Source organism: Gasterosteus aculeatus, chromosome 12, assembly GCF_964276395.1.
Source record: "Gasterosteus aculeatus chromosome 12, fGasAcu3.hap1.1, whole genome shotgun sequence".
Taxonomy (NCBI): Eukaryota; Metazoa; Chordata; class Actinopteri; order Perciformes; family Gasterosteidae; genus Gasterosteus; species Gasterosteus aculeatus.
In genome coordinates this window covers 5,026,741-5,050,819 of record NC_135700.1, presented here as the reverse complement: position 1 = coordinate 5,050,819, position 24,079 = coordinate 5,026,741, and the positions used below count along the sequence as shown (strand labels likewise).

The following is a 24,079-nucleotide window of genomic DNA, read 5'->3' as shown; positions in this document are numbered from 1 at the left end:
GAATTACGGTAGTCTGCTAATATTGTAAATTGACAGGTTTTCCTTTTATTTTATTAGTTTTATTCCTGACATTGGCCATTAATTTACAAGCAAGGGATGGAAATTTAACTGTATGATACAGTTATTATGGTTAGCACTGTTGCCTCACAGCAAGAAGGTCCTGGGTTCGATTCCGCCCAGTGGCCTTTCTGTGTGGAGTCTGCATGTTCTCCCAGTGTCTGTGTGGGTTCTCTCCGGGTTCTCCGGCTTCCTCCCACAGTCCAAAGACATGCTCTGCGGATCAGGTTAATTGGGGACTTTAAATTGCCCGTAGGTGTGTGAGTGTGAATGGTTGTATGTCTCTGTGTAGCCCTGTGATTGGCGACCAATCCAGGATGTACCCTGTCTATCGCCCAAAGTTGGCTGGGATGGACTCCAGCCCCCCCGCGACCCTGTGTGCAGGATAAGCGGTTTGACGATGGATGGATAAATATTTATTTATACAAGCATATGCAAGCAGCTAACCAGACATTATATCTTACAAAGAAATATCTTTGAAGATGACGTCCGGCTGCAGTGTCTCGAGTCTCGATGACGGTCCTCATGTCCCTTAATTAATCGTTAGTTGCACACAAAAAAATGACATTCCGAGACTTAAATATAATAGTTTGCCCGTTGGGCATTCTGTTAGCCCAACTAAAATTCAGGAGCATGCGAGGGGCAAACTTAATTCCCTCCACACCGGTTAAGGTAGGAAATGTGCACCACGTTACTTAACAATAGCCAACGTTAGGTCCCTAACTAGCGTTAGCTGCAGACATTTTAGCCACAACACAAGTAGTCCATGATCTGACCATAGCCCCATTACATGAACGTTGGCTTGATGGAATTATAGTTTTCTAAATGTCTTCAGAAACATAATATTGATAGCACTTTGTGACGACCCCTGCTGTGGAGGCAGCAGCCTTCCAATGAGATTTGGTGATTGAAGGCACCTGGGCCAGGTGCCCTGAGATTAGAAAGCCCTGTGTTCATTCATTGAGTCTGTCGCTCTCTTCTCTCTCCAGCAGACGTCCGGTGTGGTAGGGCAGCCGTCTGTTGAATCCGGTTTTCCTTTGGGTTAAATGCCCTGGACAACACCCACCATTTACACTTTACCCTCATGCACATCCTACACTACCGATAATACTGACATTCGCATCCCATCTGGAATGGTTATGGTTTTTTGTTGTTTTGTGTGTTAAATAAAGAATGTTACACCTCGGAAACCAGTGTAACTCCAATCTTGTCATGGCCCAAAGAGCCAGGTCGTGACAAATGGGGGCTCGTCCAATTCTGGTCAGTGATTTGTTTGATGATCAAGTGTGTAGATTTCGTGTGACGCGTGTTTTTGTGTGGATCAGCTGTGAGCGGTTGGTGCGCGTTTGGTTTGGTGGTGATCGCCAGGTTGTCTCTGTTGCGGAAAGTTTGGGAGTCATGCTGGATTTTGAAGGTTTTGCTCTGGTTCGTTGGTATTGTAGTTCTTTGGTCCGTTGTAGTTGTAGCTCTGGTTCGTTGTAGCTCTGGTTCGTTGGTCCGTTGTAGTTCTTTGGTCCGTTGTAGTTGTAGCTCTGGTTCGTTGTAGTTCGTTGGTCCGTTGTAGCTCTGGTTCGTTGTAGTTCGTTGAAGTCGATTGCGCGTGGTCCAAAGAGAAAGTACGTGTTGCCGCCCTGATGCGCTGTGTTTGGAGTTTCCCTGTCAGGTTATAGTGGCGTCTCCCCTTTGGGTTGAGTCAGTTTTTTTTTGTAGTGTTGTGGCAACGTGGTTAGTGTCAGCTGTCTATGGACGGTTGTCTCGGGAGCACGTCCGTGGGATCCTGCGTTGTGGCCTACTTGTGGGTGACTTCTCGGACCTGCTGGTTTCCAGTGCGTAATTACCCACCGCAAGCTGCATGAAGACTAGGTGAGTTTAGTAAGAGTTTGGACTAGGCAGTTAGGGGGAATACTCCGCGGGGCAAGTTGCCTTCGTTTGTGTGCGTTTGGGGGGTAATACGGTGCGTTCTGTTTGGTCTGTCTTCCTTGTCGGGTTTTTTTTTGAGCAGCAGAAGGAGCTGCTGATGTTCCGGTTATACTTGGAAACTGAGCAGAAAATTCAAATCGAAAAGGTTCGGCAGCAAACAGAAAAAATGAAACCGGAATTGCAGCAGTATAAATTGAGTTTGATTTGTGACTGTAAGCTTTCGCAGACTATGGCAGAGGAAGGTTTCCCGGAGTCTGTCTGTCTCGGGTTCGATGTTGAGGCTAATTTGCGTTTAATGCCCAGATTTAATGAGAAGGATCCTGATACGTTTTTCACTTTGTTTGAGCATTTGATCATAGATTGTGTGGGGCCTTTACCAACCTCAAGGTCTGGTTGTTCTTCTCTGCTGTCTGTGATGTGCCAGACAACAAGATATTCTGCAGTATATCCTTTGCGTTCAATTTCTGCAAGATCAATAGTGAAGGCCTTGACACAATTCTTTTCAATTTTTGGCGTTACGCGTGTGATTCAGAGCGACCAAGGTTCAAACTTTACATCGCACTTGTTTGGACAGATGTTGAAACGGTTGAAGGTGACTCATAACCGTGCGTCTGCTTATCATGCGCAAAGTCAGGGAGCATTTGAACGTTTTCACCAGACATTGAGTCCTTGTTGCATGCGTACTGCACAGAGAAAGGGAGAGATTGTGAGGAAGGACTACCTTGGCTGATGTTGTCAGCCCGAGAAGGTGTTCAGGAGAGCACTGGGTTTAGTCCCAATGACCTTGTTTTTGGCCATACAGTGCGTGGTCCCTTGGCAGTTCTGCGGGATGGATTGGGTGACACTGTCAATGGTCTGAATTGTAGTGGTCAGGGTTAATATTGTGATCATGAAATGTAACTCCTGTCATTCTTCACTTTGTTCTCGTCTCTCTCTTAAAATGCTTCTTTTAGGTACCTGGTTGCAGAGCAGAGCTAGTTTCAATGTGGAGGGTGCTAAGGTAGTATGTTTTTGTTGTTGTTTTTGGAGTTTGCGGTGATCCCTGTCGGGACCCCGTCTTAAGGGGGGAGGTGTGACGACCCCTGCTGTGGAGGCAGCAGCCTTCCAATGAGATTTGGTGATTGAAGGCACCTGGGCCAGGTGCCCTGAGATTAGAAAGCCCTGTGTTCATTCATTGAGTCTGTCGCTCTCTTCTCTCTCCAGCAGACGTCCGGTGTGGTAGGGCAGCCGTCTGTTGAATCCGGTTTTCCTTTGGGTTAAATGCCCTGGACAACACCCACCATTTACACTTTACCCTCATGCACATCCTACACTACCGATAATACTGACATTCGCATCCCATCTGGAATGGTTATGGTTTTTTGTTGTTTTGTGTGTTAAATAAAGAATGTTACACCTCGGAAACCAGTGTAACTCCAATCTTGTCATGGCCCAAAGAGCCAGGTCGTGACATATACTATTGTTCAATAAAGCAATAAGGTACGAGAGGCTGCTCTAGCAGTAAGTAAATGGATGTATGCTGAATCAGGTCAAGATCAGGACAAAATCAGAAATCCAATTGAAGCAAATATGAAAACACTTCAACAAATCGTAAAGCACAAGGACATTAACTTCTTATGGAAAAGTTAGGGCCTATCTAGCAGAGGACGGACCCTTCTGAATGGATAGATGGACTGACTGTTTTAAGGAAGGGGGGAATTATATGATAGGAGGAAATGAGTAGTGGAGTAAAACACCCCAAACAATACCAATATTTCAACTTCCATTCATCAATTTTCAAACTGCTTATCCTGCACACAGGGTCGCAGAGAGGGGGGGGGGGCTGGAGTCTGGAGTCCATCCCAGCCAACTTCGGGCGAGAGACAGGGTACACCCTGCACTGGTTGCCAGCCAATCGCAGGGCTACACAGAGACACACAATCATTCACACTCACATTCACACACCTACGGGCAATTTAGAGTCACCAATCTACCTGATCCCCAGAGGATGTCTTTGGACTGTGGGAGGAAGCCAGAGTACCCAGAGCAGAACCCAGAGAGGAACCCACGCAGACACAGGGAGAACATGCAGACTCCACACAGAAAGGCCACTGGGCAGAGTTGAGCCCAGGACCTTCTTGCTGTGAGGTGACAGTGCTAACCACCACACCACCGTGCCGCCCTTACGTTTACTTACAACACCTAAATGTAACAACAAAACTGGTGAAACACTAGTAGGATACTTGTAAGACACTTGTAAGACATCTCCATCTCTCCTGTCACTTTCGGCTGCTGGGCTCACTTCCACCCAGGGCTGTAGTGGAGGGTAAACGCACGTAAACGCCGTTTACGCACCTCTTGAATTTTGGAAATAGCGTTTAAGCACCTATTAATAGTGTTTACGCAACTCTAAGTGGCGTTCACGCACCTCCAAGTTCCCTGCGCCTTGTATTCTTCCGTTGGAATAATCCGAAATAAACTTGGTTTAATTTTCAAACAGCTAAGACTACGTTTCCTATTGCTGAACATATAAACGCCGTAGTCTGAATCATTTTCATCTGCGCTGTATTACGGTCTGTGAGCATCCAATCAGTGCCTTGCCGCTGCAGGAGCGACCAATCAGGATCCAGGAGGTGTGTAAACACACGGAGTCAGTTCTCAATATGAAAAAAAACATGCTGTATAGGCTATTTATGATGACATAGTACATGAGTGTTCCTTTAACTTATGTTGTCAGTGTAATTGACAGGCTGCTTAACTGGTTAACTCTTAAATTCAACATATTTTTGAATATGAGGACAGGCAATGATGCAGAGAGCACAGGGAGAGGAGAAACCAGGTCGAATAGAGAGAGGAGAAGCACAGAGGGGCACACGAGAAGCACACGCGTTCTGGGGTTCATGGCTCCTCTGTGCAAGGCAGGAACTGACGTGGAGGACAAGAAGGCCCTCTGGGCACTACTGTAAAAAGTAGATAGTTCTTAATCTGCAATTGTGTTGTTGTGTTGACATACTTTTCTTTACTGTTTTCTTAAATTTAATAAACTACAAACTACTAACACATTTATTCATTATCATTGATTGTATATGACTTTTACTGATAACATAATGCAATATAGCCAGGACAGCCTAACAGAGTCGCAACGCTTTGTGTTGCGTTGCTTCGCATCGCGTCGAGGTCTGTATGATCACAAAATTCAGAGTTTACCCACCTCTAATTTTAACACTACAGCACTGCTTCCACCCCTCCCTCACAGGCTCTCCCGCCACTGATTTCTTGATTCCCGTAATGTCTAGAAAGCAGCATTTCTCAGCTTTTAAAATCTGGGATTTCGTTTATTGCGCAAGTAGTTAAGGAGTTATGGTAATTTGAATGCTCAATGTCACTTTCAGTCACCGGTGAAAGGCTTCGAATTAAGACGGTTAAAACACAGTCAGTCCGTCTGTCCAATCAGAAGGGTCCGTCCTCTGCTAGATAGGCCCTACCCTTTATGATTTGCTCTTGTGTTTTCCTATTTGCCGTCGTGATTTGCACTTCAGGGCAGTGTTATTTGGGCAGCTATTTTTGATTTAGTCTTGCATATTAAAAATGCATATTAGTTTTGGTCACATTTAATCATAAATATTTCGGCATAGTTTTCATCCACGAAATTCACACTGCTTCAGGGCCACCATACGTTTGTGATCCGGCTGTTCAGAACGTACAATTTTACATGGGGGTCCAACGGAAATTGAAGCTTTTTTAAAAGTGGCCGTTTGAGGAACTGCAGTTATTGGAACTTTGGAATTTTGACTGTTGGACATAACCGTAATTAAATCTCACAGTATTTAGTTCATTACATTTTTTGACTATTTTGCAGTGTAGGCAGTTGGCAATTTTTAATCTATTCTATTGGATTACCAAAAGCAAGTCATTGATCCGAATAAGCTTGAGTTGCGTAAAAGTCAAACAATGTAAACCAAACCATAGGGCTTGAATGACAAAACCAGCAGAGGGTTTCTAAATATCACTTTCCTCTGAAATTCATTTCAATTGGACTGTTATTTTTTATTTTCAGAGGACTGCCAACTTGAGGACCTAGAGAACGGATTATCAATAAAGAACCAGTGGCTGATCCGTACGCCACGCAAGTCCTTCTACGTGGCAGCCGCCTCCCAGGAGGAGAAGCGGGCCTGGATCCAGCAAATCGAGGACTGCCGGTCCATTCTGCTGCAGAACAGGGACTGCCGGACCAGCTCCCACTTTGCCAAAACCTGTATCCCCGACTCTGCCTCCGCAATCTGCATGCGCTGCTTCGACAGGTTCTCCGTGACCCAGCGTCGACACCACTGCCGGAAATGTGGCTTCCTGGTCTGCGCCGCATGCTCCAAGACCCGAGCGGTAATCCAACACATCCACCCGACTAAGTGCTGGAGGATCTGCATCGGGTGTCACACAAACTCCTCGAGCAGGACGACGGAGGAGGCCCAGCGGGTGTGTCACTGGAACGAGCACCACACAGAGAGGAGAAGCTCGGATGGATCAAGTGAGGAGGAGGAGGCCATGGAGCAGATGGAGGACGGTGACCCCCCCAAGTGGTTGAACTCCCAGGTGGAGAACTGGCCCATCTACGTCAACTTACAACCACACTGCACTACAACCGCACTTTGCACCGGGTACCACTCAAGCTCCTCGACCAGGACGACGCAGGAGGCCCAGCAGGTGTGTCACTGGAACGAGCGCCACACAGAGAGGAGATACTCAGATGGAGAGGATGGATCAAGTGAGGAGGAGGAGGCCGAGGAGCAGATGGAGGACGATGACCCCAAGTGGTTGAACTCCCAGATGGAGAACTGGCCCATCTACGTCAACCTACAACCGCACACATGCAGCCCTGAGCATAAGAAGGGGGAGAAGAAGAACAGCCTGGTGTGGCCTTGTTAATGGATGGACAGGATGCTTTGGACAGTGGAAGGTCATTATCATAAATAATGTATAAAGTTAAAATATATATATTTATACGGTTCTTATGTTCATTTTTTGATACATTTTGGGATTCATTTCCATTAGATGAATCTGTGATTTTGGTCATGTGTTTTAATGCTTCTATCTACTTGAATGTTGACCACAAATGTGAATAACGTCTTTATACTTTTACAATGAGTAAGAGAGGAAATGTGTCTGCAAATGTTGTGCATTTGATAATAAAATAATGTGCTATGCAAACCTGTGTATTTTCACTAATATACAACCGCATCCGCTTAAGAGACCCCTCCTCCTTTCTGACTGTTCGTACTGTTACAGTTTTTTTCAACTGCTGACAAACAATCTTGCAAACTAGTCTGGTTTTATCAAAACACAATTCACAAAACCACACACCCAAACTGCAAAATACCTCAAAATGAAGCACTGCAACCGAAACTACACCTAGCATTATCAAAATCAAACTTTTACACAAAATGGCACACACTTCATTCATATTATCAGATTTGTGTCTAACCAACTACACATTGTTGGGCATAATGACAAGCACCTTCATCTTTAGTATGCTTTGCCATGATACTAAAATATGTGTCAGATTGTTCCAGGGTCCCAGTCAACGGATTAAATCAGTGGTGCAATTCAGAAACATTTTCATTTAAGAAAAAAGCCTGCATTCAAAATACAAGCGTTAGTCCACAAACCCACGGAGGACGTCACGACGGCAGCCAATGAAGCGTTGCATCTTTCTGTACAGAGGAATCCGATTATTCTCCCAAATGACGTCATCCTGTCTGAACTGTCAGATTTGTTCTGGGTCAGTGTGTCAGTCTGTACTTTCTCAGTCTGACTGCACAGAATGGAATATTAGTAACACGTCAGACAGGTCTGTGTAGTGTGTGTATGTGTGTCAACACACACACACACACCTTGGAATGTTTTCCCTTGAGGCTAAACAATTAAAGATTGTACAACATGTACCGATAGCTGAGAGTTGGACTGTGTACACATTGTTGGATACTTGGTGTGGTTTTTTGCCGGTGCCAGAGGGAAGTCCCTGCCCTAAAAACAACTAATCCAAATAGAATTTGATAACCATCCCTCACATTTAGACTTCCAAGTGTTTAAAGTTATATCAAACTCTGAGGACACAGATAAAGATTCTGCCCAAATCTTGGGGACAACTTTTGAGATTCTCCAGACTGATGAAATCAACCGGGATCGGATGACAGGTTTCCCTCTTTGATTCTGTTTCTTCATCACCAGGGTCCTCACACACCAATGGCTTTTCCTAAGGAGCTTTTCAATTTGCTGCAGAAAGTATGATCTGATGGCAGAGAGCCAACAACCCAGGAAATCAGGAATCAGGAAACATTTATTAGCCAAAATATGTCAAACATACAAGGAATTTGTCTTGGCGGTTAGTGCGCAACAGTAGACAGACAAGACAACAGTGCACAAGTAATAAAATAAAGTGGAATGAAATGCTAATGCAATGGGTTAGTAGAATAAGGCTAAGGGTATGGGTTAGTATAAAACAAGGGAATAAAGTTGATGATGATGGTGTTGAAAGCAGAGCTGAAGTCCACAAACAGGATCCTGGCGTAGGTTCCTGGGGAGTCCAGATGCTGGAGGATGTAGTGGAGGGCCATGTTGACAGCATCGTCCACAGACCTGTTGGCTCTGTAGGCGAACTGCAGGGGGTCCAGGAGGGGGTCGGTGAGGGACTTCAGGTGGGTCAGGACCAGCCGTTCAAAAGACTTCATGACTACAGAGGTCAGGGCGACGGGCCTGTAGTCATTGAGTCCTGTGATCCTGGGCTTCTTGGGGACAGGGATGATGGTGGAGGCCTTGAAGCAGGCTGGTACGTGGCATGTCTCCAGGGAGGTGTTGAAGATGTCAGTGAACACCGGAGACAGCTGGTCAGCGCAATGCTTCAGGGAGTGAGGGGAAACTGACTCCGGGCCGGCTGCCTTACGGGGATTCAGTCTTCTACAGAGCCGGTTAATGTCTCTCTCCAGAATAGAGAGGGTCGTTGCTGGTGGGGAGGGGAAGGTGATATAGATGAAGAGGCGTGAGCACCTGATGGGCTGGGGGAGGGAGGGGAGGGGGACTGCAGCAGGTTGGTGGAGCTGTGGGGGATGGGATCAGGACATTGTCTTTCAAATCTGCAGTAGAACTCATTGAGCTCGTCTGCCAGGCGGAGGTCATTCATGGAGTGGGGGTTTTTTGGCTTGTAGTTGGTGAGGTGTTTGAGGCCTCTCCAAACCGAAGCAGAGTCACTTGCTGAGAACTGTTGTTGGAGTTTCTCAGAGTACGGTCGTTTAGCATCTCTCACCGCCTTGCTAAACTTGTATTTTGCCTCTGTGTACAAGTCTTTGTCCCCGCTCCTAAATGCCTGATCCTTCTGCAGGCGTAGTGTTCCGAGTTCCGCTGTGAACCAGGGTTTGTCGTTGTTGTAACTCACCCTGGTGCATTGTGGTACACAGCTGTCCTCACAGAAGCCGATGTAGGAAGTTACAGCCTCTGTGAACTCATCCAGACTGTCAGTAGCAGTCCTGAAAACATCCCAGTCTGTGCAGTCAAAGCACGCCCGAAGATCCTCCAGCGGCTCACTGGTCCACTTCTTGAATTCCCTCACTACAGGTTTGCAGAGCTTTAGTTTCTGCCTGTATGCAGGAATCAGATGGACCATGAGGTGGTCAGAGTGTCCCAGTGGAGCACGAGGGATGGCGTGATAAGCCCTGCTTACTGTGGTGTAACAGTGATCCAGCGTGTTCTCCTCTCTGGTGGGGCATTTAATAAACTGTCTGTATTTAGGAAGTTCATGGCTGAGATTTCCTTTGTTAAAGTCCCCGAAGACAATAACTAAAGAGTCCGGGTTGGTCCGCTCCACACGCCGTATCTGGTCGGCGAGTGTCCGCTGAGCCTCGTGCACGTTGCCCGCCGGCGGCATGTAAACACCGACCAGGATGAATGAAGCGAACTCACGGGGGGAATAAAAGGGTTTGCAGTTGATGAAAAAAGTTTCCAGATCAGGAGAACAGTGTTGTAGGATCACCATTACGTCGTTGCACCAGCTGTTGTTGAAGTAGAAGCAGATTCCTCCACCCTTTGTCTTGCCGGAGAGCTCCGTGTCGCTTTGTGGTCCAGTGTGTAACTGGTTTTGTTTGACCTGTTCAACAGACTCGCGGATTCGAGTCGGGATCCCTCGGGACCTGGTGAAGGTTCTCGCTGTGGAGGTGAGTTGATACCATCTTGTCAACTGCTGTACTATAAAATGTGTATTCCACAAGTGTCATCTGTCCGTGCAAAGACTTTCCTACAAAAAAATCATAACTATTGATATTGATTTCGTTGTTGTTTTTGTAAAAAATCACAAAAAACAAAATCCTTCTTTCCACTTTTTAAAAATATGAACGATTAGCTGCCTACCTTCATTAAGTCAATGACAATGCAACAATAGTCAAATTAATATCTTTTTAATTTACAAGCAGCAAGAAAAACAACAGGCCCATTTAATAGAGCATTAACAAGCCTAAAAAGGTGCAAGATAGAATGAAGTTTCCATTTATTTTTATTTTTACTCGGACTTTTGACATTTCATTCAATACTTCCTTTAAACGGACGCTATGCAGTTCTTGCTTCGTAAATGTGTACTTATTTGTTGTCTTCTGACTTTGTATGCCCGTCACCTGGCCGCAGAGAAACTTATTAGCATTTGGTGGTCAGTTTCTGTTACCTCACAAAATAAATATTTGGCCCCAACTAAAGCATTCATATATTAATTATGAAAATTTCCCACAAAAGAAGTTCTGATGATGAAGTGATGACTTTGGACGGCTGGAAACGGCGCTTTGGTTGACAGAAGCACAGAACTGCCAGGAGATCATTTCATATCACATGCTCATACGCATTGATTTCTTTTTATATAGTTTGAACTATCTTTTCTGAGTAGCTTTTATCAGCCAAAGTAGACATTTCCTCCGCCATTGGGGGAAAGAGAAACCTATCAAATTTACATTTTATATTACATTGTCTCATCTCTGTCACTGTCGCTGTGTCACACTCTCCCTTCCAGTCTCAGGGCGACTCTAAAGCCGGGGCCTTCACCCGGGCCGTCCTCAACAGCCACATGCGGCAGGACTCTAGATTGGACGGGTGGCGCCGTGTGCGCTGTGTCCACTTTGTCTAAACAGTCCGAGACTGTCACCTGGCCGTGACCCTCACACGGTGGTACGACGAGCATCAAAGCTGTACAGAGGGGAGGTGGCATCATCTGAGGGCAGAGATGGCCTTATCTGACTGGCAAAACACAGACCTGCACGTTTTTATTCACTGTTACGATCACTTTTCACAATGTCCATCGTCTGTGGGAGGTGAGATGACGAGGTAGCACCTGAAACGTGTTGGAAAGGGTTAGACGCACCAATGCGACCAGTTTAAAGAGTTACTCTGGATCTAAAGGTGACGGTACAACCCAAGAGGCCGGCCCATAATCCATTTGCACATCAGCCATTTTTGACCTGATCCCCCTACTGCGCGTTTCTGCGTCCTTGTGACGGCTCAGTGCGACACTTGTTGGACCTGATCAGGGGAAGTGGTCCACTCATACGCATGTAACATAAAACAATACGATATTCATACTATGGCTGCACGGTATGGTCAGAAATCCATATCACTTCATTAAGAAAGATTCTGAGGTGTCCTGATATATAATGCTATTGCTTTTTCAAGTAAACACTCATTGACCCCGAAAAGGTTCGCCTCTTGCTGGCCAACTTGCTCGTAACTGGCCGGCGAGTTAGCGTGTTAGCTTGTTGTGGCTGCTAGTGTCGCCACCACAGTCTGTCGAGGGACTCGACAGACTCTGCAATAAAGTCTAATGTAACTTACGTCAGATTCTCCAAAACCAAAACCCTCCAAACAGACACAGCTCCTCTCTTGGGCACAAGTTGTGTTGGTGCATCTCTGGTCTCTCGTTGTTCCTCTTGTGTCGCTCTTTTCCGTGTTTCCATGTAGCAACAGAATTACTTCTTGTTGTGAGCTACCATTTGAACCGCTGTACCGTGCAGCACTAATTCATACTAAACTACGTGTTTTACTTGTGCACATTTGTCAGCCCCATGTCACAAAACACTAAATGACTACGTATGAAAGAGAAAACATGTTTAAAAAAAATGTAAATCTATTCAGTTATGTTATTGAGAAAACATTGTCTGGTTTTTATTGTCAGTCAACTAAAGGCTCAGAGTTCTGCTCAGGTAAACTTTGACTCCACTATACATTTCACATAGAAAAATGGTTGTTTGCCGCTATATTAATTCTCTGAATATTGTATAAAGAGCCTTTTTAAAAACACTGGTGGAAAAGTTCATTCAATTTTAGTAAAATACTACTTCAAATTGCTTTGTCAATTTTTTTTTCCAAGAATATTCTGCTCTTGCGGCGCGCTTTGACACCGTGCTCTCTGTTCAGTGATCCCGAAGAGGAACAGCGTGTTCGCGGTGGAGATCAACGGCTTCGTCTCGCACATCTACGGCAGCAAGTTCGAGCACCGAGCCAGCGAGCGCTCGGCCAAGAAGTTCAAAGCGAGAGGAACCATCGACCTGTGAGGCGTCGCCACATGTGACCAATGTGTGGCAGATCCATGCAGATCATCTCCTGCCCTCTAAATCCACGTATGGAGGAACATTGTTCTGTTCTGTTGACACCACCGATCACCTCAGGAGGGGACGTCTCACTCTGTTGTACAGGGGTGTTACGGAGTGGACACGTTAACCACACAGCAGGCTACTCTAGTCCCGCTTCCTGTTGTATTTATTGTTGTTGTTTTTTCCTCATGTTTTTGTTTCTTGCATTATTATTTGGTACTTAAGCTGTACAGAAAGGACAGAGTGAACTAGATGACACCATGTACTGCACTCTTTTGTAGGCCGTAAATGGCCGTTGGTCTACATTCTTCTGATGTTATCCACCTGCTGCTGGTTAAGCACAACCTACTGACTGCACGTTTGCCTCTTGCACATTCTTGGCTGCGTCCCAGAAGGCCTTGTTTGTTTTTGTTTTCTGTCCAACTAGATATTGGCACCACTGACCTGGTTCAGAGTGTCCAGAAACTACTTCCTGTATTTAAAGCCAACTGTGTGTGGGTTCTTTAGGAAATGCCGACACACACACACACAAACACGCCTAATTTAATGTCCCATAACTAATGCGTCACATTAGTGCACATGTCAGGACACACTCTTTGCAGAGCCAAGATCAACTCTCTTACAGTAAATAGTGTAAACCTGTGCAAGAGCACGCTGTTTCATGACATACTTATTCTATCCTATGACATTTTATTGACTTTTCTGTTTTGGTTGCCACTTAACAATATAATGATATACTGTATGTTGTGTCCACCAGACGGTTATTATTATTTAATATAATATGAATATTTATAATGCAACTATTGTCTGAAACTCATTTAAAGTGAATTTTAAATAAAAGTCGGTGATAGTTGAAAACCTGAGGTGGATATTTCCATGAATAACTTTCCTGGGAGGGAAATAGATTGGTGACGCCTTCTCTGCTCACATGGGTTTGTCTAAAGCTCCAACTCCCTTGGGCGACTCCCACGTCACCAGCACATAAAAGAAGCGCCCGTGCGCCGCAGACTGCACGATCCCAGGACAGCGTCTCAGCAGCGGGACTTCATGCGCAACAACAAAAACAACAACAACAACAACAACAACGCACTAACGAACGGCTCGTGCTGACTTGTCACCTGAACAAAAATGGATACGGATGAGAAATTGTTCTTGTCTACGCAGAACAACCGCGAGCGGATCCGCGCCGTGGAGAACTCGTTCGGGCCGTCGGGGAAGCCGCTGTACGAACCGGGTCGGTATCTGCTGGGAGAGGGTCGGCTGGTGAAGATGACCCGCAAGGGGCCACAGCCCAGAAGGTTCTTCCTGTTCAACGACCTGCTGGTGTACGGCAGCATCATCGGCCGCTGGCACAAGAAGCAGATGATCATCCCCCTGGGTGAGCCACACGGACATCAGGCATCTCCAAACAGGGAGGGGGGCATAGACATGAAGGGGGGCTGCTGGTAGAATCCGGTTGAAATGTAGGCTGTTAACAGGTGCAAATTGATCTATTTTATTAGATTACCAAAAACAACAACCATCTACATAAGCTTAAGTTACTTAAAAGTTATAATAAGTGAAGATATGGTTACACAAGGCTGGTATTGCATTACATTTTGAGTGGGAACCGCAATCAAATCATATTTCAGAGTTTTTTTTCTGCACTCCAAAAGCTCTGGGGCTTGAATACACTGTAAAATAAATCATGGGTGTTCAACTTAAAAACAAATGTTCAATTGCTGCCTTACACTTTCGAGTAGTCAAATTGGATTTACAATTTGGTACAAATCATTTTTTGTTTAATTTAGCCATCGATTGCTCTCCGTAAGTTCACATGACTGTATAGTACATGTTTATCCAACTTACCAACGTTAGTTTAAAAGAAACAACTCATTATCATGCATTCTATTCACTTGGTCTAACTACTTATTTCAACTCTTTTTTGAGTTAGAAGGAAATGTCACTAGTTCCTAGTAAATTTTACTTAAAAATATGCATCGTTTCAAATGACTGTTCCTTGTTGCAAAAGTCATATTTATTTCTTGCATTCAAATAAATATTTTATACATTATAACATGCAGATATCTTACAACTTCAAAACTGTATTTAAACAACATTCAGTGGAGTTAAACAGAATATTCACAATAATATAATGTAGCTTTGATCCAACGCGACTTACAATAAGTACATTCAGTCATAGGGGTACAAACTAAGAGCAAGAAACACGAAAGTGCAATTTTCTCAAATAAGCCAATTTACAATTTGCTATAGATGAGTGGCGTTATAAGTACAATTTAAATGCTACAATTTGTTAGTCTTTTAGTCGAGGAAGAGTCTGAAGAGGTGTGTCTTTATTTTGTGGCGGAAGATGTGAAGGCTCTCTGCGGTCCTGGTGTCTTCAGAGAGCCCGTTCCACCATTTCGGAGCAAGGACAGCAAAGAGTTGTGATCTAGTCGAGTGTTTTGCTCTCAGTGAGGGAGGGACAAGAAGTTTTGCAGATGTAGAGCGGAGAGTGCGGGGTGGGATGTAGGGTTTCACCATGTCCTGGATGTAAGCTGGAACCCGTTCCATTCACAGCATGGTACGTGAGCACCAGTGTTTTGAACTGGATGCGGGCAGCCACCGGTAGCCAGTGAAGAGAGCGGAGGAGTGGAGTAGTGTGGGAGAATTTCGGAAGGTTGAAGACCAGTCGAGCTGCTGCATTCTGGATGAGCTGCAAAGGTCGAATGGCGGTGGCAGGGAGACCAGCCAGGAGGGAGTTGCAGTAGTCCAGGCGGGAGATGACAAGAGCCTGAATCAGTACCTGCGCTGCCTTCTGAGTGAGAAGGAGACGAAGGGTGTATCTACGCTCTAAAAAATGTCATCGTAAATTAATAGGATTTTACAGGCAGCAGGGACGCCAAGAATTTACCGTTATTTTACGGTATAATACCGTAAATGGTTTTTACACTATGTTACCGTAAATTTGATTTACTGTTTACTGTTTGTTACCGTTAACTTTTATCTGTTACCTTGAACTAATTTTACTGTGAATTAACTGCAATTTACTGGCGGTTGACGCTAGTAACTTACTGTTTTATTTACAGTGCCCTACCATATTTTACAGTATGTTGTTGTATATTAGATTACAGTTTATTACCATACAATTACTGTTTTTGTGTTATAAATACCAGAATGTTACCGTTTACTTATAACCGTATACTTTTGCATTTAATTCCCCACAAATTAAAGACAGACAACCAAACTCATTTCGGTCATAGTGGTTGGAGTTTATTAGATCTCTTTAAGAAAAAAATATTAGACATTTGCAACCAAGAACAAAACATTAAATATGCCGCATGTATACAATAATAAAAAAATGAATCATGAAATCATTAGGAACATGGTAAACTAACTGCAACAATACGCTTTGGAACACTTTCAATTGACCGCAGCAAACGGCTGGCGTCCTTAATCCAGTGCCTCTGTAAAACAAACCAAAATAAAATATTTAGAAACACTGTCATTGGTAAAATATCAATATTACAAAATTGAGGAAGACAACAAGATGTAAGGAAGGAGAATGTTAATCATGCTAGGCAAATAACACTTACCAACGTTACTTGGAGAGACGAGGCAATGAGAGACTCCTCCCATGTTGAACTGCACTGACCGGTATTCTGGATGAACTGAGATTACGCGTCTGATGTCACGTTAAGGAGCAGTCGGTCACAATTAACACTCAAATCTCTTTTAGGCAATGAACACTTTGAATAATACAAATATTTATAATCTTTACATTCCGGCTACTGAATCTCATTATGATGACTTACAGGACCTGTTTTTCAGTGGCTTAAATAGGCTTCCATACATTAACCTACAACAGATGTAGATGGATTGTGATTCACTGCATTTGTATGTGTATTTCCATCACTTCATAAAATATATGTAACATGCAGTTGAATTACGGTAGTCTGCTAATATTGTAAATTGACAGGTTTTCCTTTTATTTTATTAGTTTTATTCCTGACATTGGCCATTAATTTACAAGCAAGGGATGGAAATTTAACTGTATGATACAGTTATTATGGTTAGCACTGTTGCCTCACAGCAAGAAGGTCCTGGGTTCGATTCCGCCCAGTGGCCTTTCTGTGTGGAGTCTGCATGTTCTCCCAGTGTCTGTGTGGGTTCTCTCCGGGTTCTCCGGCTTCCTCCCACAGTCCAAAGACATGCTCTGCGGATCAGGTTAATTGGGGACTTTAAATTGCCCGTAGGTGTGTGAGTGTGAATGGTTGTATGTCTCTGTGTAGCCCTGTGATTGGCGACCAATCCAGGATGTACCCTGTCTATCGCCCAAAGTTGGCTGGGATGGACTCCAGCCCCCCCGCGACCCTGTGTGCAGGATAAGCGGTTTGACGATGGATGGATAAATATTTATTTATACAAGCATATGCAAGCAGCTAACCAGACATTATATCTTACAAAGAAATATCTTTGAAGATGACGTCCGGCTGCAGTGTCTCGAGTCTCGATGACGGTCCTCATGTCCCTTAATTAATCGTTAGTTGCACACAAAAAAATGACATTCCGAGACTTAAATATAATAGTTTGCCCGTTGGGCATTCTGTTAGCCCAACTAAAATTCAGGAGCATGCGAGGGGCAAACTTAATTCCCTCCACACCGGTTAAGGTAGGAAATGTGCACCACGTTACTTAACAATAGCCAACGTTAGGTCCCTAACTAGCGTTAGCTGCAGACATTTTAGCCACAACACAAGTAGTCCATGATCTGACCATAGCCCCATTACATGAACGTTGGCTTGATGGAATTATAGTTTTCTAAATGTCTTCAGAAACATAATATTGATAGCACTTTGTGACGACCCCTGCTGTGGAGGCAGCAGCCTTCCAATGAGATTTGGTGATTGAAGGCACCTGGGCCAGGTGCCCTGAGATTAGAAAGCCCTGTGTTCATTCATTGAGTCTGTCGCTCTCTTCTCTCTCCAGCAGACGTCCGGTGTGGTAGGGCAGCCGTCTGTTGAATCCGGTTTTCCTTTGGGTTAAATGCCCTGGACAACACCCACCATTTACACTTTACCCTCATGCACATCCTACACTACCGATAATACTGACATTCGCATCCCATCTGGAATGGTTATGGTTTTTTGTTGTTTTGTGTGTTAAATAAAGAATGTTACACCTCGGAAACCAGTGTAACTCCAATCTTGTCATGGCCCAAAGAGCCAGGTCGTGACAAATGGGGGCTCGTCCAATTCTGGTCAGTGATTTGTTTGATGATCAAGTGTGTAGATTTCGTGTGACGCGTGTTTTTGTGTGGATCAGCTGTGAGCGGTTGGTGCGCGTTTGGTTTGGTGGTGATCGCCAGGTTGTCTCTGTTGCGGAAAGTTTGGGAGTCATGCTGGATTTTGAAGGTTTTGCTCTGGTTCGTTGGTATTGTAGTTCTTTGGTCCGTTGTAGTTGTAGCTCTGGTTCGTTGGTCCGTTGTAGTTCTTTGGTCCGTTGTAGTTGTAGCTCTGGTTCGTTGTAGTTCGTTGGTCCGTTGTAGCTCTGGTTCGTTGTAGTTCGTTGGTCCGTTGTAGCTCTGGTTCGTTGTAGTTCGTTGGTCCGTTGTAGCTCTGGTTCGTTGTAGTTCGTTGGTTCGTTGTAGCTCTGGTTCGTTGTAGTTCGTTGGTTCGTTGTAGCTCTGGTTCGTTGTAGTTCGTTGGTCCGTTGTAGCTCTGGTTCGTTGTAGTTCGTTGGTCCGTTGTAGCTCTGGTTCGTTGTAGTTCGTTGGTCCGTTGTAGCTCTGGTTCGTTGTAGTTCGTTGGTCCGTTGTAGCTCTGGTTCGTTGTAGTTCGTTGGTCCGTTGTAGCTCTGGTTCGTTGGTCCGTTGTAGCTCTGGTTTGTTGTAGTTCGTTGGTCCGTTGTAGCTCTGGTTTGTTGTAGTTCGTTGGTCCGTTGTAGCTCTGGTTCGTTGTAGTTCGTTGGTCCGTTGTAGCTCTGGTTCGTTGTAGTTCGTTGGTCCGTTGTAGCTCTGGTTCGTTGGTCCGTTGTAGCTCTGGTTGTGGAAGCGTTTAGAGGGTTTTTTTTTCTCTTTCGCGAAGTCGATTGCGCGTGGTCCAAAGAGAAAGTACGTGTTGCCGCCCTGATGCGCTGTGTTTGGAGTTTCCCTGTCAGGTTATAGTGGCGTCTCCCCTTTGGGTTGAGTCAGTTTTTTTTTGTAGTGTTGTGGCAACGTGGTTAGTGTCAGCTGTCTATGGACGGTTGTCTCGGGAGCACGTCCGTGGGATCCTGCGTTGTGGCCTACTTGTGGGTGACTTCTCGGACCTGCTGGTTTCCAGTGCGTAATTACCCACCGCAAGCTGCATGAAGACTAGGTGAGTTTAGTAAGAGTTTGGACTAGGCAGTTAGGGGGAATACTCCGCGGGGCAAGTTGCCTTCGTTTGTGTGCGTTTGGGGGGTAATACGGTGCGTTCTGTTTGGTCTGTCTTCCTTGTCGGGTTTTTTTTTGAGCAGCAGAAGGAGCTGCTGATGTTCCGGTTATACTTGGAAACTGAGCAGAAAATTCAAATCGAAAAGGTTCGGCAGCAAACAGAAAAAATGAAACCGGAATTGCAGCAGTATAAATTGAGTTTGATTTGTGACTGTAAGCTTTCGCAGACTATGGCAGAGGAAGGTTTCCCGGAGTCTGTCCGTCTCGGGTTCGATGTTGAGGCTAATTTGCGTTTAATGCCCAGATTTAATGAGAAGGATCCTGATACGTTTTTCACTTTGTTTGAGCATTTGATCATAGATTGTGTGGGGCCTTTACCAACCTCAAGGTCTGGTTGTTCTTCTCTGCTGTCTGTGATGTGCCAGACAACAAGATATTCTGCAGTATATCCTTTGCGTTCAATTTCTGCAAGATCAATAGTGAAGGCCTTGACACAATTCTTTTCAATTTTTGGCGTTACGCGTGTGATTCAGAGCGACCAAGGTTCAAACTTTACATCGCACTTGTTTGGACAGATGTTGAAACGGTTGAAGGTGACTCATAACCGTGCGTCTGCTTATCATGCGCAAAGTCAGGGAGCATTTGAACGTTTTCACCAGACATTGAGTCCTTGTTGCATGCGTACTGCACAGAGAAAGGGAGAGATTGTGAGGAAGGACTACCTTGGCTGATGTTGTCAGCCCGAGAAGGTGTTCAGGAGAGCACTGGGTTTAGTCCCAATGACCTTGTTTTTGGCCATACAGTGCGTGGTCCCTTGGCAGTTCTGCGGGATGGATTGGGTGACACTGTCAATGGTCTGAATTGTAGTGGTCAGGGTTAATATTGTGATCATGAAATGTAACTCCTGTCATTCTTCACTTTGTTCTCGTCTCTCTCTTAAAATGCTTCTTTTAGGTACCTGGTTGCAGAGCAGAGCTAGTTTCAATGTGGAGGGTGCTAAGGTAGTATGTTTTTGTTGTTGTTTTTGGAGTTTGCGGTGATCCCTGTCGGGACCCCGTCTTAAGGGGGGAGGTGTGACGACCCCTGCTGTGGAGGCAGCAGCCTTCCAATGAGATTTGGTGATTGAAGGCACCTGGGCCAGGTGCCCTGAGATTAGAAAGCCCTGTGTTCATTCATTGAGTCTGTCGCTCTCTTCTCTCTCCAGCAGACGTCCGGTGTGGTAGGGCAGCCGTCTGTTGAATCCGGTTTTCCTTTGGGTTAAATGCCCTGGACAACACCCACCATTTACACTTTACCCTCATGCACATCCTACACTACCGATAATACTGACATTCGCATCCCATCTGGAATGGTTATGGTTTTTTGTTTTGTGTGTTAAATAAAGAATGTTACACCTCGGAAACCAGTGTAACTCCAATCTTGTCATGGCCCAAAGAGCCAGGTCGTGACATATACTATTGTTCAATAAAGCAATAAGGTACGAGAGGCTGCTCTAGCAGTAAGTAAATGGATGTATGCTGAATCAGGTCAAGATCAGGACAAAATCAGAAATCCAATTGAAGCAAATATGAAAACACTTCAACAAATCGTAAAGCACAAGGACATTAACTTCTTATGGAAAAGTTAGGGCCTATCTAGCAGAGGACGGACCCTTCTGAATGGATAGATGGACTGACTGTTTTAAGGAAGGGGGGAATTATATGATAGGAGGAAATGAGTAGTGGAGTAAAACACCCCAAACAATACCAATATTTCAACTTCCATTCATCAATTTTCAAACTGCTTATCCTGCACACAGGGTCGCAGAGAGGGGGGGGGGGGGGCTGGAGTCTGGAGTCCATCCCAGCCAACTTCGGGCGAGAGACAGGGTACACCCTGCACTGGTTGCCAGCCAATCGCAGGGCTACACAGAGACACACAATCATTCACACTCACATTCACACACCTACGGGCAATTTAGAGTCACCAATCTACCTGATCCCCAGAGGATGTCTTTGGACTGTGGGAGGAAGCCAGAGTACCCAGAGCAGAACCCAGAGAGGAACCCACGCAGACACAGGGAGAACATGCAGACTCCACACAGAAAGGCCACTGGGCAGAGTTGAGCCCAGGACCTTCTTGCTGTGAGGTGACAGTGCTAACCACCACACCACCGTGCCGCCCTTACGTTTACTTACAACACCTAAATGTAACAACAAAACTGGTGAAACACTAGTAGGATACTTGTAAGACACTTGTAAGACATCTCCATCTCTCCTGTCACTTTCGGCTGCTGGGCTCACTTCCACCCAGGGCTGTAGTGGAGGGTAAACGCACGTAAACGCCGTTTACGCACCTCTTGAATTTTGGAAATAGCGTTTAAGCACCTATTAATAGTGTTTACGCAACTCTAAGTGGCGTTCACGCACCTCCAAGTTCCCTGCGCCTTGTATTCTTCCGTTGGAATAATCCGAAATAAACTTGGTTTAATTTTCAAACAGCTAAGACTACGTTTCCTATTGCTGAACATATAAACGCCGTAGTCTGAATCATTTTCATCTGCGCTGTATTACGGTCTGTGAGCATCCAATCAGTGCCTTGCCGCTGCAGGAGCGACCAATCAGGATCCAGGAGGTGTGTAAACACACGGAGTCAGTTCTCAATATGAAAAAAAACATGCTGTATAGGCTATTTATGATGACATAGTACATGAGTGTTCCTTTAACTTATGTTGTCAGTGTAATTGACAGGCTGCTTAACTGGTTAACTCTTAAATTCAACATATTTTTGAATATGAGGACAGGCAATGATGCAGAGAGCACAGGGAGAGGAGAAACCAGGTCGAATAGAGAGAGGAGAAGCACAGAGGGGCACACGAGAAGCACACGCGTTCTGGGGTTCATGGCTCCTCTGTGCAAGGCAGGAACTGACGTGGAGGACAAGAAGGCCCTCTGGGCACTACTGTAAAAAGTAGATAGTTCTTAATCTGCAATTGTGTTGTTGTGTTGACATACTTTTCTTTACTGTTTTCTTAAATTTAATAAACTACAAACTACTAACACATTTATTCATTATCATTGATTGTATATGACTTTTACTGATAACATAATGCAATATAGCCAGGACAGCCTAACAGAGTCGCAACGCTTTGTGTTGCGTTGCTTCGCATCGCGTCGAGGTCTGTATGATCACAAAATTCAGAGTTTACCCACCTCTAATTTTAACACTACAGCACTGCTTCCACCCCTCCCTCACAGGCTCTCCCGCCACTGATTTCTTGATTCCCGTAATGTCTAGAAAGCAGCATTTCTCAGCTTTTAAAATCTGGGATTTCGTTTATTGCGCAAGTAGTTAAGGAGTTATGGTAATTTGAATGCTCAATGTCACTTTCAGTCACCGGTGAAAGGCTTCGAATTAAGACTGTTAAAACACAGTCAGTCCGTCTGTCCAATCAGAAGGGTCCGTCCTCTGCTAGATAGGCCCTACCCTTTATGATTTGCTCTTGTGTTTTCCTATTTGCCGTCGTGATTTGCACTTCAGGGCAGTGTTATTTGGGCAGCTATTTTTGATTTAGTCTTGCATATTAAAAATGCATATTAGTTTTGGTCACATTTAATCATAAATATTTCGGCATAGTTTTCATCCACGAAATTCACACTGCTTCAGGGCCACCATACGTTTGTGATCCGGCTGTTCAGAACGTACAATTTTACATGGGGGTCCAACGGAAATTGAAGCTTTTTTAAAAGTGGCCGTTTGAGGAACTGCAGTTATTGGAACTTTGGAATTTTGACTGTTGGACATAACCGTAATTAAATCTCACAGTATTTAGTTCATTACATTTTTTGACTATTTTGCAGTGTAGGCAGTTGGCAATTTTTAATCTATTCTATTGGATTACCAAAAGCAAGTCATTGATCCGAATAAGCTTGAGTTGCGTAAAAGTCAAACAATGTAAACCAAACCATAGGGCTTGAATGACAAAACCAGCAGAGGGTTTCTAAATATCACTTTCCTCTGAAATTCATTTCAATTGGACTGTTATTTTTTATTTTCAGAGGACTGCCAACTTGAGGACCTAGAGAACGGATTATCAATAAAGAACCAGTGGCTGATCCGTACGCCACGCAAGTCCTTCTACGTGGCAGCCGCCTCCCAGGAGGAGAAGCGGGCCTGGATCCAGCAAATCGAGGACTGCCGGTCCATTCTGCTGCAGAACAGGGACTGCCGGACCAGCTCCCACTTTGCCAAAACCTGTATCCCCGACTCTGCCTCCGCAATCTGCATGCGCTGCTTCGACAGGTTCTCCGTGACCCAGCGTCGACACCACTGCCGGAAATGTGGCTTCCTGGTCTGCGCCGCATGCTCCAAGACCCGAGCGGTAATCCAACACATCCACCCGACTAAGTGCTGGAGGATCTGCATCGGGTGTCACACAAACTCCTCGAGCAGGACGACGGAGGAGGCCCAGCGGGTGTGTCACTGGAACGAGCACCACACAGAGAGGAGAAGCTCGGATGGATCAAGTGAGGAGGAGGAGGCCATGGAGCAGATGGAGGACGGTGACCCCCCCAAGTGGTTGAACTCCCAGGTGGAGAACTGGCCCATCTACGTCAACTTACAACCACACTGCACTACAACCGCACTTTGCACCGGGTACCACTCAAGCTCCTCGACCAGGACGACGCAGGAGGCCCAGCAGGTGTGTCACTGGAACGAGCGCCACACAGAGAGGAGATACTCAGATGGAGAGGATGGATCAAGTGAGGAGGAGGAGGCCGAGGAGCAGATGGAGGACGATGACCCCAAGTGGTTGAACTCCCAGATGGAGAACTGGCCCATCTACGTCAACCTACAACCGCACACATGCAGCCCTGAGCATAAGAAGGGGGAGAAGAAGAACAGCCTGGTGTGGCCTTGTTAATGGAAGGGCAGGATGCTTTGGACAGTGGAAGGTCATTATCATAAATAATGTATAAAGTTAAAATATATATATTTATACGGTTCTTATGTTCATTTTTTGATACATTTGGGGATTCATTTCCATTAGATGAATCTGTGATTTTGGTCATGTGTTTTAATGCTTCTATCTACTTGAATGTTGACCACAAATGTGAATAACGTCTTTATACTTTTA

The 24,079-nt window shown here is 45.1% G+C and overlaps 3 protein-coding genes across 5 annotated transcripts in view; all 3 read left to right on the top strand.

Moving 5' to 3' along the window:
* Positions 1–7,238, top strand: part of LOC144385320 (pleckstrin homology domain-containing family F member 2-like) — a 10,878-nt gene extending 3,640 nt beyond the window's left edge. Inside the window, exons 2-3 of one of the 2 annotated variants that reach the window (XM_078085295.1) lie at positions 6,014–6,910; positions 7,202–7,238. In XM_078085295.1, coding sequence (XP_077941421.1) covers positions 6,014–6,879 — 866 coding nt within the window. In that variant the 3' untranslated portion in view covers positions 6,880–6,910; positions 7,202–7,238. Of the gene's footprint in view, positions 1–6,013; positions 7,093–7,201 lie in introns of those variants that run through there. The other variant, XM_078085293.1, reaches the window with a different exon arrangement.
* pop4 (POP4 homolog, ribonuclease P/MRP subunit) overlaps positions 1–13,430 on the top strand; it is a 21,508-nt gene extending 8,078 nt beyond the window's left edge. For both annotated transcript variants that reach the window (XM_078085299.1, XM_078085298.1), the window contains one exon: positions 12,394–13,430. In XM_078085299.1, coding sequence (XP_077941425.1) covers positions 12,394–12,530 — 137 coding nt within the window. In that variant the 3' untranslated portion in view covers positions 12,531–13,430. The remainder of the gene's footprint in view (positions 1–12,393) is intronic.
* On the top strand, positions 13,362–24,079 carry LOC120808018 (pleckstrin homology domain-containing family F member 2-like). Its single transcript, XM_040160581.2, has 2 exons — positions 13,362–13,947; positions 23,001–24,079. Exons 1-2 carry the CDS (start codon positions 13,698–13,700, stop codon positions 23,864–23,866), a joined length of 1,116 nt encoding a protein of 371 aa, XP_040016515.2. The 5' UTR covers positions 13,362–13,697; the 3' UTR covers positions 23,867–24,079.